This window comes from Balaenoptera acutorostrata, chromosome 17, assembly GCF_949987535.1.
Source record: "Balaenoptera acutorostrata chromosome 17, mBalAcu1.1, whole genome shotgun sequence".
In the NCBI taxonomy this organism is placed as follows: Eukaryota; Metazoa; Chordata; class Mammalia; order Artiodactyla; family Balaenopteridae; genus Balaenoptera; species Balaenoptera acutorostrata.
The window spans coordinates 19054127-19071273 of record NC_080080.1 but is presented as its reverse complement, the minus strand read 5'-3'; the positions used below and the strand labels follow the sequence as shown (position 1 = coordinate 19071273).

At 35.5% G+C, this 17147-nt stretch overlaps 1 protein-coding gene across 5 annotated transcripts in view; it reads left to right on the top strand.

Annotated features, from left to right (window-relative positions):
* The window catches only part of COL14A1 (collagen type XIV alpha 1 chain), a 243696-nt gene that overhangs the window by 35400 nt on the left and 191149 nt on the right, over window positions 1–17147 (top strand). For all 5 annotated transcript variants that reach the window (XM_007188834.3, XM_007188835.3, XM_007188833.3 and 2 more), the window contains exon 5: window positions 2146–2235. In XM_007188834.3, coding sequence (XP_007188896.2) covers window positions 2146–2235 — 90 coding nt within the window. The remainder of the gene's footprint in view (window positions 1–2145; window positions 2236–17147) is intronic.

The following is a 17147-nucleotide window of genomic DNA, read 5'->3' as shown; positions in this document are numbered from 1 at the left end:
GACAAATCCTGTGGATATAGGTTTGCAGTTAGTGTAGGGATTTGAATTTTTCAAAAGTCCATCTTCTGATACACAGGGAAACATAAGGAACAATCTTTGGATTTTGAAGACAGAAAGGCATGTCTGAACTGTTATGATTCCAAACCTGGTGTGTGTATTTGGCCAAGCAACTTAACAACTTCTAGCCTCAGTTTCCTCATGGGCAAATGGGGGGATGGTTTGTGCCTATTATTGTGTGGATTAACTCACGTCAGCACATAGTAGGGGCATGGTTGCTTTTGTTGTTATGATTAATACCACTTTACTCTTGACAGTCTGTTTTCTAATTGATTTTGCCTCCTGCGAGAGGAGGACAGAAGCTTGGCATGGCATGTGTTACATCTTGTATGTGACCTAGAGGCCCAATTCAAAGTGACTGTTTTGTTTTTTTCTTGTTCATCTGTAGAATGGATTTTGGCCCTATTTTGGCAAACTTTATTTTTGGTCACTATTTTTCTCTTTGGAACTATATTTTGCTCATCTCTGCCTGCAAAATCTTGCTCCTTTTTTAAAGTTTGGCCCAAATGTCACCTTCCTGATGAAGTTTCCCAGTGTCTCCACCTCTGCAATTATTCTTTCCCAGATCTATTTCTACTTTTAGCACAACTTTCCTCACACTAGAGTTGCAGACTTATTTTCTTTTACAGAATGAAAGCAATTTGAGGCCGTGGCCTATGTGTGGGTGGGGTTGAAGATGTAGATTTGGAAATTATCCACGGAAGGGTGAGAATTAAAACTGTGGGATGATAAAATTGTAGGTGGGGTGTACAGGGATGCAAGGCAAATGTAGTTTATGACTGTGTTTCAGGAATGGAAGCAGAAAAATGATCCAAAGAATGAGAATGTAAAGGAGGGGTCAGAGGAATATGAGAACACCCAAGATAATGCTTTTTTAAAAACTGAGAAAGAAAAGAATTTGAAGGAAGAGGTGTTCCAAAGTGGCCAAGCCTTATAAAGAAGTCAGAAGATGTGGTCTAAAAAATGGATTTAGAAAATGAGAAGATCAGTGGAAATAGCAGGATTAAGGCACCTTGTATTTAATTATTATTTTTAATCATGGAATTTAATCTCTAAGTACCAGAAAGCCAAGGAAGGTTTCTATAAAGGAATCATAGAAATAGAACAACCCGGCCTTGGCAGATGGCAAGTCTCAAACCCTTTTAGCAAAGGGATGGAAGCCAGTAAAAAGAAGAGGAGGAGGAGGAAGAGATGCTAAAGACAGGATTCATGGAATAATACCCTAAGAAGACAAGAAGGATGGTTCAAAGGAAATCATTGCTTACCCTACAGAGCCAGCCCTCCAATAAGTTTGCAGATTTCCATGAAGTGAATGCAATAATTAAATGAAATATTTTGCCATGGGATCACTTCCTCCTTTTCACAGGGTATATGTGCAGATACCACTGCCATTTAGCGATGACTCAGGGCAACTTCAGGTGCCAAGCAATAGCAGGGCAGCTGCTGTGGAGTTAAAAGTAAAACTATTGGAGTACATAGGAATGAATGTATTAAAGGACCGAGGGTCATTCTGGGTCCCTGAATATTTCGTAATGAAAGTAAGGAAGAAATACTACTATTTATTAGTAGGGAAACATTGTTTTTAAGTTTGAAAGGAAATTATTATGGAGTTCCCTATCTTCTATTGCAGATAGACCAACTCCAAATGAGTATATTCATGGCTAAGATCTTTCTAGAACAGGGGCCAACTCACAGGCCTTCCAGAAATCTGAAGACGTGGCTTGAATCCTGTGCCAACACTTTCTGGTTTTATGAGATAAGTCTTAGCTCCTTAGCCTGTTGGTCCTTCATTCCCTCATGTCTGAAATGGGGCTAATCTTGTGATTTTATAACAATTATGAAGGGTTAAATTTATTTGATACATCTGCCCATAGTGAATACTCTGCCAAAGTAATTCTGTGATTTCCACACATTCCCATGACAAAATTGAAAAAAATAGCAGCTCCAATCTTCTGAAATGAGATTCTACCATGGAGCTAATTTCTACTTAAAACTTTCAATACTTGCAAGGGTTTTAGTAAAAATTCATTGAATATTTTCTTTTAGGTTTTAACCTAACATGTTGCTGTATTTTTACTTTTTTTCCAGTTAAAGATTTAGAAAAAAGAAAGGAACCAAAACCCAGAGTCAAGGTTTTGGACAAAGGAAATGAGAATAAACCATCTGTACCAGAAGAAGGTCAGATTTTTTTTAATTTAATTTGCTTATTTGGGGGATTGAGTTGTCTTAAGAATACAGACAATACGTACATCCTTGGCTGTTGGTCCCATCAGAGGAGTACAGATCTAATACGAAAATCCCCCTCAGCCCCACCTCATTCCCTCCTTCCTTCCTCACACACAGTAACTGTCAACACTTCCCTCTCCCTTACTTTTCCATATTTAATACATCACTAAGTTCTAGTGAATTTATTTTCTATTGAAATACTGACAGAATCTGTTCGTTTCTTTCCATGTCTATTGCCAACACTCCACTAAGCTCCCCTTTCTTTCCTGGTGTGCAGTATTATTTAGCAAGATCTCAATTTGTTCTCTGCCCAGAAGTTAGAGTGATCTTTGCAAAACAAATCCGACTCTACACTCCGCGTACCACCCCCGCACATCTTAAAACCCCTTCAATGGCTTTCCACTGCTCTTAGGGTGGAAGCCAGATCCTTATCAAGACTTTCAAGGCCCCCCATAGTCTCGTGACCTACCTACCTTTCTTCCTTCTTCATCTCGCTGTTTAATTTTAAAACTTTACGAACACATTGCAAAAACTAAATACTTCTAAAAATGAAATTGCAAGGTTAAAGGATATGCAAATTTTACAATTTTGATAGTCTACCAAACTGACACAATTTTTTCAATAATTTATTCTTAAAATGTACACTCTTTCCAATATTTGAAATTCTCAGTTTCAAAGTTTTCCTATTTCTTCTAATAATTTATAATTTTATATTTATATTAACTATATTATTATGATTTATTGTTACATATATCAGGTATATAAAAAGTATAAAAATAAGTAATAAACAACTTTATCCAGTTAAGAAGATAAATATAAACAGCACAGTCGGAACTCCCTATATATCCCTGTATATTCCTTTACCTCCCCTTCTAAGAGGCTGCCAGTATTTGAATTCAGTGTTTATCATTCCAATATGTGTCTTTATCAGTTTACTACATAAATATATGAATCCTGAAACCATATTTTAATTATGAATTCATATCTTAAATTTTGTATACATTTAATCAAAATCTATGTATACTTTGCAACTTGCTTTTTTTCACAAATATTAGATTTTTTGAATTATCCATGTTGACTTATGTGAGGCAATTTATTCATCTTTGTTGTGTATAATTCCATTGGATAAATATAACCCAATACATTTAACTCTTCTACTTTTGATGTTCCCAGTATTTTGCTATTACAAAATTGCTGTAAGTATTCTTATTTATGTTGCCTTCTGTACATGTGGTAGAATTTCTCTAGCATATACACCTACATATTGAAGTTTTCAATTATAATGTGTGCATATCTTCAACCTTGTTCATCTTGTCTATGGTATCTTATTATTTTGTATGTTTTTATATATAATATTCTTTCCTTATTATGTTTTTCTTTTTCTAACTTCCTGAATTGAATGCTTATCTCATTAATTTTCAGTATTTCTCCTTTTCTATTATATGCATTTTTTAAGGCTACAAATATCCAAGTACTGCTTTAGCTGTATCACATAGATTTTGATATGTAGTATTATTTTTATGTAGCTCATGCTATATAATTTCTAATTTCTACTAGGCTTTCTATTTTGATCCACAAGTTATTTAGAAATATATTATTTAATTTCTAAACATACAGATATTTTTTAAAAGATACGTATTTGTTGTTGGTGTCTAACAATTGCATTGTGGTACCAATATTTTTAAAAAATTTGTTCAGACTTATTGTTTAAATGTGGTCAATTTTTTTTTAACCATCGCATGTGTTCTTGAGAAAAATTTTAATCTCTGTGTCTGGGAGATTTGTCCATTTCTCTTTGTAACTCTGGTAATTTTGCTTTAATTAGAGGCTAAGTTCATGTAAAATAAGAGTTGTTATATTGTCCTAGTGAATAATTCTTTTTATTTTGTAAAAATTTTCTTTATTCTTAGTAATTCAATATTTGACTTAGACACTATTTTGTTTAATAGTCACATAACATATTGATTCTCTGCCCTTTAAGTTTCACCCTATTTGTGTTCTCAGGTTCAAGGTGAGTAAATCTTTTTTTTAAAATTATTTATTTATTATTTATTTGTTTTTATGATCGACTTTATTTATTTATTTATTTTTATTAATTTATTTATTTATGGCTGTGTAGGATCTTCGTTTCTGTGCGAGGGCTTTCTCCAGTTGTGGCAAGCGGGGGCCACTCTTCATCGCGGTGCACGGGCCTCTCACTATCGCGGCCTCTCTTGTTGCGGAGCACAGGCTCCAGACGCGCAGGCTCAGTAGTTGTGGCTCACGGGCCCAGTTGCTCCGCGGCATGTGGGATCCTCCCAGACCAGGGCTCAAACCCGTGTCCCCTGCACTGGCAGGCAGACTCTTAACCACTGCGCCACCAGAGAAGCCCGAGTAAATCTTTTAAAGAGCATTTAGTTGGATTTTTAAAAAATCATCTCTTACAACCTCTGTATTTTAATTGGTGTCTGTAGTTCACTTACATTTTGGATTTGCCGTTTATTTTATGCTTCCTATTATGCTACATTTTCCCCTTGTATGCCTTATTTACTTAAAATTGATCACTTTTTTTTTTTTTAAATACATTTTCCCCTCTACTGAACTAGCAGGTATTTAATCCTTTTGTGTTTTTTGTATGATTATAATTAAATTTTTAGTGTGCATACAAAACCAAACTCTAAAACTAATCAGTATATTTACCATTTCCCAACCAATACAAAATTTTATAGTACTTAAACTTCAATTATCTACCCTCTATATTTTATATAATTCATAACAAATACATTAATTTTAACGTTTTTGCCTCATGAAGGTATAATATTTATGGTAATTATAATTTTTAACAGTCATTGTTTGTCCAGAACTTCCCATGTATATAAATTTCTTTGCTCATTATTCCATCTTGCATCTCAGATTTTCTGCATGTGTTCAGTTTCCTTTAGAGAAGATCTGTAGTGGTAAACTTAACTTTATTCACACAAAAATATCCGCAGCCCATCCTCATCTTTGAAAGACTAGCTGGGTACCAGGTTGAAAGTTGTCTCTAATCATTTAGAAGATATTTCACTCTCTTTTGGCTCTTGTTTAAGACAAGTCTGTTGACAGTCTAAACGTTATTCCTTTTCAGGTAATCTCTCTTTTCTCTCCAGATGCTTTTCAGGCTTTCTGTTCTTTTTCTTTGGTGTTCTGTTCTTTCGCTACAATAAGTCTTGTTATAGACCTCTTTGTGCTCCCAGAATCAGGATTTATAACTTTCACTGATTCTCAACCTTTAGCTCTTCAAATATTCTTTTTCTCAGTTACCTATTTCTTTCTCTATTCTCTCTTTCTCTGTATTCAAATTATATTTATCATAGATAGTCTTTTTTGATGATCTATGTCTCTTAACTTTCACATTTTCTACCTCTTTGATTTTATCAATGACATTTTGGGTAATTTCCTTTATCTTTCTATTAGTATACTAATTACCCTTTTATCTCTTTCTAATCTGCTTTTTAGCCTGTCCTTTTTAATGAGTAAATCTTTTATTTCTAGAAATTATATTTGATTTTTTGAAAATTTTGCTAGAAATTTATCTGGTACATTGTTCCATTTTAGTGTTTTTTAAAAAATTATTCTGCAGTCTTAATCATGTTTATTTTATATTCTGAACCCAATAATTATATTATCTAAAGTATTTTAGGGTTAAATTTTTCTTTTCTTTTCTTTACTGGTTTTCATTCATGGTGCTTGTTTTCTTGTTTGACATGTCACTTTGATTTGTGAGCTCTTTTGTGGGAATTCTTCACAGCATGGTTTAGGAGTGAGCACCTCCAGAGAGGTGCCCCTTGGTTGCTACCAAATTGGAACCATTTTATGTTAATTTCTTGTTTGGGGATGCTCAAGCTTGTCAATGTTACAAATTCATAAGACACTATGTAAATATTGTTTTTCTTATTACCATTTTACCCACTTATTTTAACATCCATTGATGATTCTTGCCTGAGTCAGTTACTACTATAATGTTTCTGAAATGATAATTTTCCTAACTTCATTGTTCATTCTACATTTTTTAGGTGGCATTCTACTGTAAGGGAGATCTTTCCCTTCTCCCATATTTATTTATTTATATAATTTTTATTTCATGTGATGGATTATAATCCATTACTATCATGTATGTTGATGCTCAAATTCTTCCAGAACTGCTCAGTGGGAGCTATTTCAAGGTGTCTCCTATGCCCTTTTAATATATCCCCATCATTCTTGAAGCTTTTCCTTACTTTCTGGCACAAACCTTGCATTCCAGGCTCCTCTCGTAGTTTTTGTGCCCTCTCCTGAAATCAACCACTTCTTCAAGGAGTTGGGATTTTTTCATGGAGAATGGTATTTAGATACCAAAATGTGGTGACTAGATGTGTTTATGCTTCTGGGTTGTCCTTGCTTCTAGGCCCTCTTATCTGAGAATACACACACACACACACACACACACACACACACACAGAGTCCATTATCTATTTATCTATCTTTCTATCCTCTATCTTATTGTACCTTCTATCTATCATCTATCCATACCACAGGGTTTATGCTAGCATTTCTTTTTCCATATTTACAACTCTCTCTTCAAAAGAGTTGGGTAACATGGCTCCCAATATCTTAAATGCATCTACTTATATGCTCAATCATAAAAATAGTTTCAAACTTGCTAATTTATACACTTAGCAAAAAGTCTGTCAACTAGAGTTTGATATTTGCCTTTAGTGTGGGGTATATAATAAAATATCTGTGTTCAAAAGGATCTTGGGTTAGTTCTTTTCTTCCCTGTTCATGGTGGTTTTGTTATTCATTTTTAATACAGTCAGGGTAATTTGTGAGGACATAAAACATTAATGTGGTTCCAAAAGTAAAAAAGTATACAAAAGGGTAATACTCAAAAGAGGTATGACTTCCCCTATTTCTTCCACCCAGCTTTACTCACCACCTTTAAATAACCAAACTCATTAATTTCTGATTTACTTTCCCTGTGGTTTTTTTTTTTTTTTAATTTCTAAATACTTTTATGGAGGATTTTACATGTAAGTTCTCGGCTGAGTTTTGGCTTAGCATTCTTTGCCAGGCAGTGCTTAAAGAATGGCACTCAAGGTGAAACCTATCTTCCATCCATGGATTAGAGTTTGATCCCAGAATTTAGCTATAACTAGATATTCCTAAAATGTCCTCAGTTCTCCTTTCTTTTCCCTGATGCACCTTCCTCTTGCTCTTCTAAAACATAGGTTTGAGTGAAGTGAATTGAACACAGGGAAAAGAACAGTGAAAAGTGAGAGTAACGTTAATATATGTTCTGATAAATCCTCACCGACACCTGCAGAAGGACCTTTCATTCAGCAGTTCATTTGCTTTACACACTAAACACATGTTTATGGAGAGGCCTTTCCTGAGCCCACTTTCACTAGGGACTGTTTCAGCATATTTATTGCAGTGATGAAGACCTGGCTTAGGGCAAAAACTTTCAGGAATTTTGTAGATAAAAGGTGGCTTCCTCTTTTAGGTGAGGGTTCCCATGAGGTATATAAAGGGGCAGAGAGGATTCTGAGGGCACTGGTGATATGAGTGAATAGTCTTAAGAAGTAAGTTGTAAACAATGGTGAGAATTCAGGTCAGAATTAGGGCTCCCAGGACAGTGAGGGGGAGGGTTAATGGGGCCCACTGGAGATTTTAAAAAGGTCTTCCCCACCCAAACCTTGATGTACTTCTTTTTTTTTTTTTTAATTTTTAAATTTTATTTTATTTATTTTTTATACAGCAGGTTCTTATTAGTTATCCATTTTATACATATTGGTGTATATATGTCAATCCCAATCTCCCAATTCATCCCACCACCACCACCACCCCCCGCCGCTTTCCCCCCTTGGTGTCCATATGTTTGTTCTCTACATCTGTGTCTCTATTTCTGCCCTGCAAACCGATTCACTTGATGTACTTCTTTCAAGATGTGATAGTTCCATGATTCACACTGAACTCTGCTCTTTGTTTTCCCTACAATCTACAGTCTTTTGGTATAAGAGTCTACATTGATAGTGGCTCAGATACAATTGGACATAGTTCAAATATTTTAGAATTTTAGTTTAGATGTAAAGAGCTAAGATCGTTAACAGAAGTTGCTGTGCAGTTAGTTCCTTGTTTGCCGTCTACTGTACGTGTTTCTTCAATAATCCAAATCCAACTCCCAAACAAAAGTGGTATTGGCCTTGGAGCATAATACTGGCACTTCTGCAGCAACTGCTATTTCTTGTGTGTTGTTCAAACAGCTTTCTCCAGTCATTTTTGGTGTTTTGCACAAGAATACAGGACTTGATTGAAAAAGATAATGAGATAGAAAGAAAAAGTAGCATAGGGTTTCCTTGTTTTTTCCTCTTAATGGTTTTTAAATTAAGATCTCTGACCCTCTTTGCGTTTTTTTAAATGAATTATTTTTCTCTGAAGGGAGAAGGTAAGGGGAGGGTCCCAATGCTCTGATTTTTAGGAGGAAAAAATAAGATGAGCTTAAGTTATTCTTTCCAAGAAAACTTTCCATTCTTTCCATGGGCAAACTATGGCCCATGGGCCAATCCAGTCCTCTGTTTTCTTAAGTGGGTAAATGGGTTTTATTGGAACACAGCTATGCTTATTTCTTTATATACCATTTATAGCTGCTTTCCCACAGTATCAGAGTTGAGCAGATACAACAGAGATCAGATGGCCTACAAAGACTGAAATATTTTCTGTTTTGCCCTTTTCAGAAGAAGTTTGCCAATCCTTGCTTGAGAATGTTTAAAACTTTTGAATATGTTGGAACAGAATTACTCACTGGACCGAGTAATTCACTGCTTTTCTAAGGACAGCTGTCCATTTTGGTATTTCCAATAAGAATTACATAGGATGTACTCTCATATATATGCCTTCAAAGGACCCTACTTCTCATGCTCTCACATTTGTTTTTTTTTCCCTACCTGAAACACGAATTCTCTTAATTAACATTAAATGAGTTAATACATATAGTGTCTAGAACATAGTCAGTGCTACATAGTTATTTTCTATTAATGTTAGAATGTATAGTTTGCATGAATTAATATCATCAAAGACCAATCTTTTGTGTTAGTGACCTAACAGTAAATGCATAGAAGAGATTTGGTGATTACCCTCCAGTGCTGAACACTGAGTCAGGCACTGGGAATTAATTGGTGATCATGGCAGGCAGGATTCTCCCCTCATGAAACTTACATAGTCTAGCAGGGACTCAACGTGTTTACCCAGTGCCTTCTCCTGGGGAAGAGTCAGGTTTGAATTATATGTAGTTATGGTTGAGCATAGCCAGGGCACATGATTATTCTCCAGGTGTATTTTCACTTACTGGAATTGTTTACTTCCTATAATACTTTTATACTTCTTGGCTTGCAATTAAGAGATCAATTTGAAAGTTTACTGCTTTTTCCACTAGTTATTCTGGGCCTTAAATCTGCTGAACCCAGCACTGTGAGCTTAGTTTGACCAGGGTGGGACTGGAGAAAATTTTAATTCTGGTGATGCAGGAGTCAGAATATTGGCTAAAGCACAGGTGAGTGGGTGGGTTTTGTAGGTTAATTCTGGCTAGATCTTGACTTTTAGACACAAGGGGGAAGGGATTGAGTCCAGTCATAAACTGGACTTTGGGGTTAGGTTGTGGGTGGAATTCATGCATTAAAGGATCTAGAAGGATGCCTGGCCCATAGAGTATGCTCTGTTAAGTGTTCCTGTTCCTCCTATTTTTTTTTCTTCATCATCTTCTCCTTTTATTTCATTCTCCTCTTCTTCCTCATTATTCTCATAATAATAATTATTATCATTACCTAGACAGTTGAAATAGTGTACCAGCAACACTAGGGTGAACTAGAAAATCTCTGCGCATAAGCATAAGGAGAATTTTTGGAAGCCCCTCTGTCTGTGCCTGTGTCCTGAGTGGAAAAATGTCTCCTTGAGAATTTATAACCATGGGCCTGTACCACATACAGATTAGGCATTCACATTTATACTCTTCACATGTTCTGGGGTCCTAATATTCAAGAAATTAATTTTAAACTTGCTCAAAGCTGGTATAAACAGGGTCCCTGGCAGAAGAAAACACAAAATCACCTTTGAGACACACATGCTCAGCCCTAATTCTAAAGATTACCGCAGGTAAAGCAATGCCAGAAAGAGTTTATAATCCAAAATTTTGAAACACAGAAGTAAAACCATGAGTATGTGTCATGAGACACAAATATGGTGGTCTCAGAATCCCATGATTTCCAATTATGAAATGATTACATAAATACTATAAAATAAACAACAATATTATTGAAGTCATAGAAATAGTCAAAACAAGAGAAGGATGAGAGACCATGAAAACAAGAGTAGGTAAGATTTGAAAAGGGACTGAATAGAGCATAAAGTGTTCTGAAGAGTGCAAATGAAAAATTAGCCACACCCAGAATCGTGTTGGTGAAACTGTAAAACACCAAAGTAAAAGATAAGATTAACAGACAAAACAGAAAGGAGGAATAAAAAGACTTGTTGAAGCCATTTCTAAGTGATAGAGATCTAGCTATGGGTAGTTGTCTGTTCTTCAATTCTTTGGCATATTAAGTAAAACCACTGTTTTAAATAAGTAATGTTAATTCAAGTTATTAATTTATTAAAAAAGGTTGAGAAACCCTGATCCAACAGAAGTGGTGATGTAATTTTGGCCCTGTTTCTCCTCACTTCTGCTCTCCAATCGTTCCATAACACTTCGTAGAAGCACAGAGCAACTGCAGAGGTGGTCTGTCAAGCCCATGGCATTAGCCATATGGTAGGTCTGAGTCTGAGTAGCCATGCTCAGAGGAGAAATCAGAAGATCATATGACTGGCTTTTCAGTCCAAGGTTTAAGAGGATAAACAGTAACATTTTCGTTAGAATATTCTTTTTTCTTCCCCTATTGAACTTTCCTTTTTCTCCCTTAATTTTCTTGTTACTTCTTGAGGTCAGTGTGGCTCAGTATATAGCACACAGGTTTTGTGGTCATACATCCCTTGGAATGAAATCTTCCCTTGCTTCCTACCTACCTAGGCAACCTTAGGCGTAGAAACCTGTCTAAGCTCCAGTTTCTTCATTGGCAAAATGAGCATAATAGCCATAACGAGTATGCAGGCTTGGGAAGATTAAATGCTATCAGGTTTGTGATATACCTGGAACATAGCAGGTATGGGATGAATGTCAGTTTGCACCCCTTTTTCTATTTCCTTTTTTCTAGTGTCTTCTTTTCAAAGAGAAAATATTAGCCTACCAAATGCAGCAGAGTGTCTTACATTGTCAATAACTGTTGAATATTTGGATTTGGCTTGTTTTAGACTCAAGGAAAGAGGTTCACATTCCCTTAGAGAAGATTAAGAAAGACTGTTTTCATGAAAAGAATATTATTATTATAAAAAAGCAGAAAGCAGATTTCTGTTTTTGCTGTGATGTAAAGCATTAAAATTCATGTTTTCAGGAACTCAAAAAAGCATGAAACAGAATCAGTCATTCAGAAAATAATCATTGAACACCTGCAAAGTACATGATACTGTGCGTAAAATTATAAGGTTTCCCTGAGGGGCTGAGATTCTCCTAGCAATAGACTGCCTGTTTTCTCCGACTTTCCGCTACCCCTGACCACTCTTGATAAGATATTTTTAAAGGATTTTTGACACCTCTTCTGTTGGCCTCCAACAAATTTTATCATTCTTAACCCATGAATTTTCCAGTGGTAAAAAAAATATAGCTCTTCCTTAAGTAAGTTTTCAAATGTCCTCATTTTAGTTTTTAAAATTTTTTTTTCAGAGATATCTGAAGTTATCATTTTATTTTATTTTATTTATATGTTTTTTAAGTTTTATAAGCCTATATGGGTTTTTTTTAACATCTTTATTGGAGTATAATTGCTTTAAAATGGTGTGTTAGTTTCTGCTGTATAACAAAGTGAATCAGCTATACGTATACACATATCCCCATATTTCCTCCCTCTTGCGTCTCCCTCCCACGCTCTCTATCCTGCCACTCTAGTTGCACACAAAGCACCGAGCTGATCTCCCTGTGCTATGCAGCTGCTTCCCACTAGCTATCTATTTTACATTTGGTAGTGTATATATGTCCATGCCACTCTCTCACTTCATCCCAGCTTACCCTTCTGCCTCCCTGTGTCCTCAAGTCCATTCTGTATGTCTGCGTCTTTATCCTGTCCTGCCCCTAGGTTCTTCAGAAACAGTTTTTTTTTGTTTTGTTTTGTTTTGTTTTAGATTCCATATATATGTGTTAGCATACAGTATTTGTTTTTCTCTTTCTGACTTACTTCACTCTGTATGACAGGCTCTATACCATCCACCTCACCACAAATAACTCAATTTCATTTCTTTTTATGGCTGAGTAATATTCCATTGTATATATGTACCACATCTTCTTTATCCATTCATCTGTTGATGGACACTTAGGTTGCCTCCATGTCCTGGCTATTGTAAATAGTGCTGCAGTGAACATTGTGATACATGTCTCTTTTGAATTATGGTTTTCTCAGGGTATAGGCCCAGTAGTGGGATTGCTGGGTCGTATGGTAGTTCTATTTTTAGTTTTTTAAGGGACCTCCATACTGTTCTCCATAGTGGCTGTATCAGTTTACATTCCCACCAACAGTGCAAGAGGGTTCCCTTTTCTCCACTACCGTCTCCAGCATTTATTGTTTGTAGATTTTTTGATGATGGCCATTCTAACTGGTATGAGGTGATACCTCATTGTAGTTTTTATTTGGATTTCTCTAATGATTAGGGAGGTTGAGCAGCTTTTCATGTGTTTGTTGGCAATCTGTATATCTTCTTTAGAGAAATGTCTATTTAGGTCTTCTGCCCACTTTGGATTGGGTTGTTTGTTTTTTTGATATTGAGCTGCATGAGCTGCTTGTATATTTTGGAGATTAATCCTTTGTCACTTGCTTCGTTTGCAAATATTTTCTCTGATTTGAAGGTTGTCTTTTCATCTTGTTTATGGTTTCCTTTGCTGTGCAAAAGCTTTTAAGTTAAATCAGGTCCCATTTGTTTATTTTGGTTTTTATTTCCATTACTCTAGGAGGTGGGTCAAAAAGGATCTTGCTGTGATTTATGTCATAGAGTGTTCTGCCTATGTTTTCCTCTCAGAGTTTTATACCATCTGGCCTTACATTTAGGTCTTTAATCCATTTAGAATTTGTTTTTGTGTATGGTGTTAGGGAGTGTTCTAATTTCACTGTTCAGGTATTAATTTAGCCGTCCAGTTTTCCCAGCACCACTTATTGAAGAGGCTGCCTTTTCTCCATCGTATATTCTTGCCTCCTTTATCAAAGATAAGGTGACCACATGCACGTGGGTTTATCTGGGCTTTCTATCCTGTTCCATTGATCTATATTTCTTTTTTTTTGTGGCAGTACCGTACTGTCTTGATTACTGTAGCTTTGTAGTATAGTCTGAAGTCAGGGAGCCTGATTCCTCCAGCTCCGTTTCTCTTCCTCAAGATTGCTTTGGATATTCAGGGTCTTTTGTGTTTCCATACAAATTGTGAAATTTTTTGTTCTAGTTCTGTGAAAAATGCCATTGGTAGTTTGATAAGGAGTGCATGGAATCTGTAGGTTGCTTTGGGTAGTAGAGTCATTTTCACAATGTTGATTCTTCCAATCCAAGAACATGGTATATCTCTCAATGTGTTTGTATTGTCTTTAATTTCTTTAATCAGTGTCTTATAGTTTTCTGAATACAGGTCTTTTCTCTCCTTAGGTAGGTTTATTCCTAGGTATTTTATTCTTTTTGTTGCAGTTGTAAATGGGAGTGTTTCCTTAATTTCTCTTTCAGATTTTTCATCATTACTGTATAAGAATGCAAGAGATCTCTGTGCATTAATTTTGTATCCTGCTACTCTACCAAATTCATTGATTAGCTCTAGTAGTTTTCTGGTAGCATCTTTAGGATTCTCTATGTAGAGTATCATGTCATCTGCAAACAGTGACGGTTTTACTCCTTCTTTTCAGTTTTGGATTCCTTTTATTTCTTTTTCTTCTCTGATTTCTGTGGCTAAAACTTCCAAAACTGTGTTGAATAATAATGGTGAGAGTGGGCAACCTTGTCTTGTTCCTGATCTTAGTGGAAATGGTTTCAGTTTTTCACCATTGAAAATGATGTTGTTTGTCATATATGGCCTTTATTATGTTGATGTAAGTTCCCTCTATGCCCACTTTCTGGAGGGTTTTTATAATAAATGGATGTTGAATTTTGTTGAAAGCTTTCTCTGCATCTATTGAGATGATCATATGGCTTTTCTCCTTCAATTTGTTAATATGGTTTATCACATTGATTGATTTGTGTATATTGAAGAAACCTTTCATTCCTGGGATAAACCCCACTTGATCATGGTGTATGTGCTGTTGGATTCTGTTTGCTAGTGTTTTTTTAGGGATTTTTGCAGCTATGTTCATCAGTGATATTGGCCTGTAGTTTTCTTTTTAGTGACATCTTTGTCTGATTTTAGTATCAAGGTGATGGTGGCCTCGTAGAATGAGTTTGGGAGTGTTCCTCCCTCTGCTATATTTTGGAAGAGCTTGGGAAGGATAGGTTTTAGCTCTTCTCTAAATGTTTGATAGAATTCACCTGTGAAGCCATCTGGTCCTGGGCTTTTGTTTGTTGGAAGATTTTTAATCACAGTTTCAATTTCAGTACTTGTGATTGGTCTGTTCATATTTGCTGTTTCTTCCTGGTTCAGTCTTGGAAGGTTGTGCTTTTCTAAGAATTTGTCCATTTCTTCCAGGTTGTTCATTTTATTGGCATATAGTTGCTTGTAGTAATCTCTCATGATTCTTTGTATTTCTGCAGTGTTGTTACTTCTCCTTTTTCATTTCTAATTCTGTTGATTTGAGTCTTCTTTTTTTTTCTTGATGAGTCTGGCTAACGGTTTATCAATTTTGTTTATCTTCTCAAAGAACCAGCTTTTGGTTTTATTGATCTTTGCTATCATTTCCTTCATTTCTTTTTCATTTATTTCTGATCTGATCTTTATGATTTCTTTCCTTCTGCTAACTTTGGGAGTTTTTTGTTCTTCTTTCTGTAATTGCTTTAGGTGTAAGGTTAGGTTGTTTATTTTAGATGTTTCTTGTTACTTGAGGTAAGATTGTATTGCTATAAACTTCCCTCTTAGAACTGCTTTTGCTGCATCCCATAGATTTTGGGTCATCGTGTTTTCATTGTCATTTTGTTTCTAGGTATTTTTTGATTTCTTCTTTGATTTCTTCAGTGATCTCTTGGTTATTTAGTAGTGTATTGTTTAACCTCCATGTGTTTGTATTTTTTACCGATTTTTTCCTGTAATTGATATCTAGTCTCATAGCATTGTGTTTGGAAAAGATACTTGATATGATTTCAGTTTTCTTAAATTTACCAAGGCTTGATTTGTGACCCAAGATATGATCTGTCCTGGAGAATGTTCCATGAACACTTGAGAAGAAAGTGTATTCTGTTGGTTTTGGATGGAATGTCCTATAAGTATCAGTTAAGTCCATCTTGTTTAATGTATCATTTAAAGCTTGTGTTTCCTTATTTATATTCATTTTGGATGATCGGTCTACTGGTGAAAGTGGGGTGTTAAAGTCCCCTAGTATTATTGTGTTGCTGTCAATTTCCCCTTTTATGGCTGTTAGCATTTGCCTTATGTATTGAGGTGCTCCTATGTTGGGTGCATAAATATTTACAATTGTTGTATCTTCTTCTTGGATTGATCCCTTGATCATTATGTAGTGTCCTTCTTTTTCTCTTGTAATAGTCTTTATTTTAACGTCTATTTTGTCTGATATGAGAATTGCTACTCCAGCTTTCTTTTGATTTCCATTTGCATGGAATATCTTTTTCCATCCCCTCACTTTCAGTTTGTATGTGTCCCTAGGTCGGAAGTGGGTCTCTTGTAGACGGCATATATATAGGTCTTGTTTTTGTATCCATTCAGCCAGTCTGTGTCTTTTGGTTAGAACATTTAATCCATTTACATTTAAGGTAGTTATTGATATGTATGTTCCTATTACCATTTTCTTAATTGTTTTGGGTTTGCTATTGTAGGTCTTTTCCTTCTCTTGTGTTTCCTGCCTAGAGATGTTCCTTTAGCATTTGTTGTAGAGCTGGTTTGGTGATGCTGAATTCTCTTAGCTTTTCCTTGTCTGTAGAGGTTTTAATTTCTCCGTCAAATCTGAATGAGATCCTTGCTGGATAGAGTAATCTTGGTTGTAAGTTTTTCCCTTTCATCACTTTAAATATGTCCTGCCACTCCCTTCTGGCTTGCAGAGTTTCTGCTGAGAAATCAGCTGTTAACCTTATGGGAATTCCACTGTATGTTATTTGTTGCTTTTCCCTTGCTGCTTTTAATAGTCTTTCTTTGTATTTAATTTTTGATAGTTTGGTTAATATGGGTCTTGGTGTGTTTCTCCTTGGATTTATCCTGTATGGGACTCTCTGTGCTTCCTGAACTTGACTGACTATTTCCTTACCCATATTAGAGAAGTCTTCAAATATTTTCTCAGTCCCTTTTTTTTTCTCTTCTTCTTCTGGGACCCCTATAATTTGAATGTTGGTGCATTTAATGTTGTCCCAGAGGTTTTCATTCTTTTTCTTTATTCTGCTCTGTGGTAGTTATTGCCACTGTTTTATCTTCCAGGTCACTTATCTGTTCTTCTGCCTCATTTATTCTGCTATTGATTCCTTCTAGAGAATTTTTAGTTTCATTTATTATGTTGTTCATCATTATTTGTTTGCTCTTTAGTTCTTCTAGGTCCTTGTTAAATGTTTCTTGTATTTTCTCCATTCTATTTCCAACATTTTGAATCATCTTTACTATCTTTACT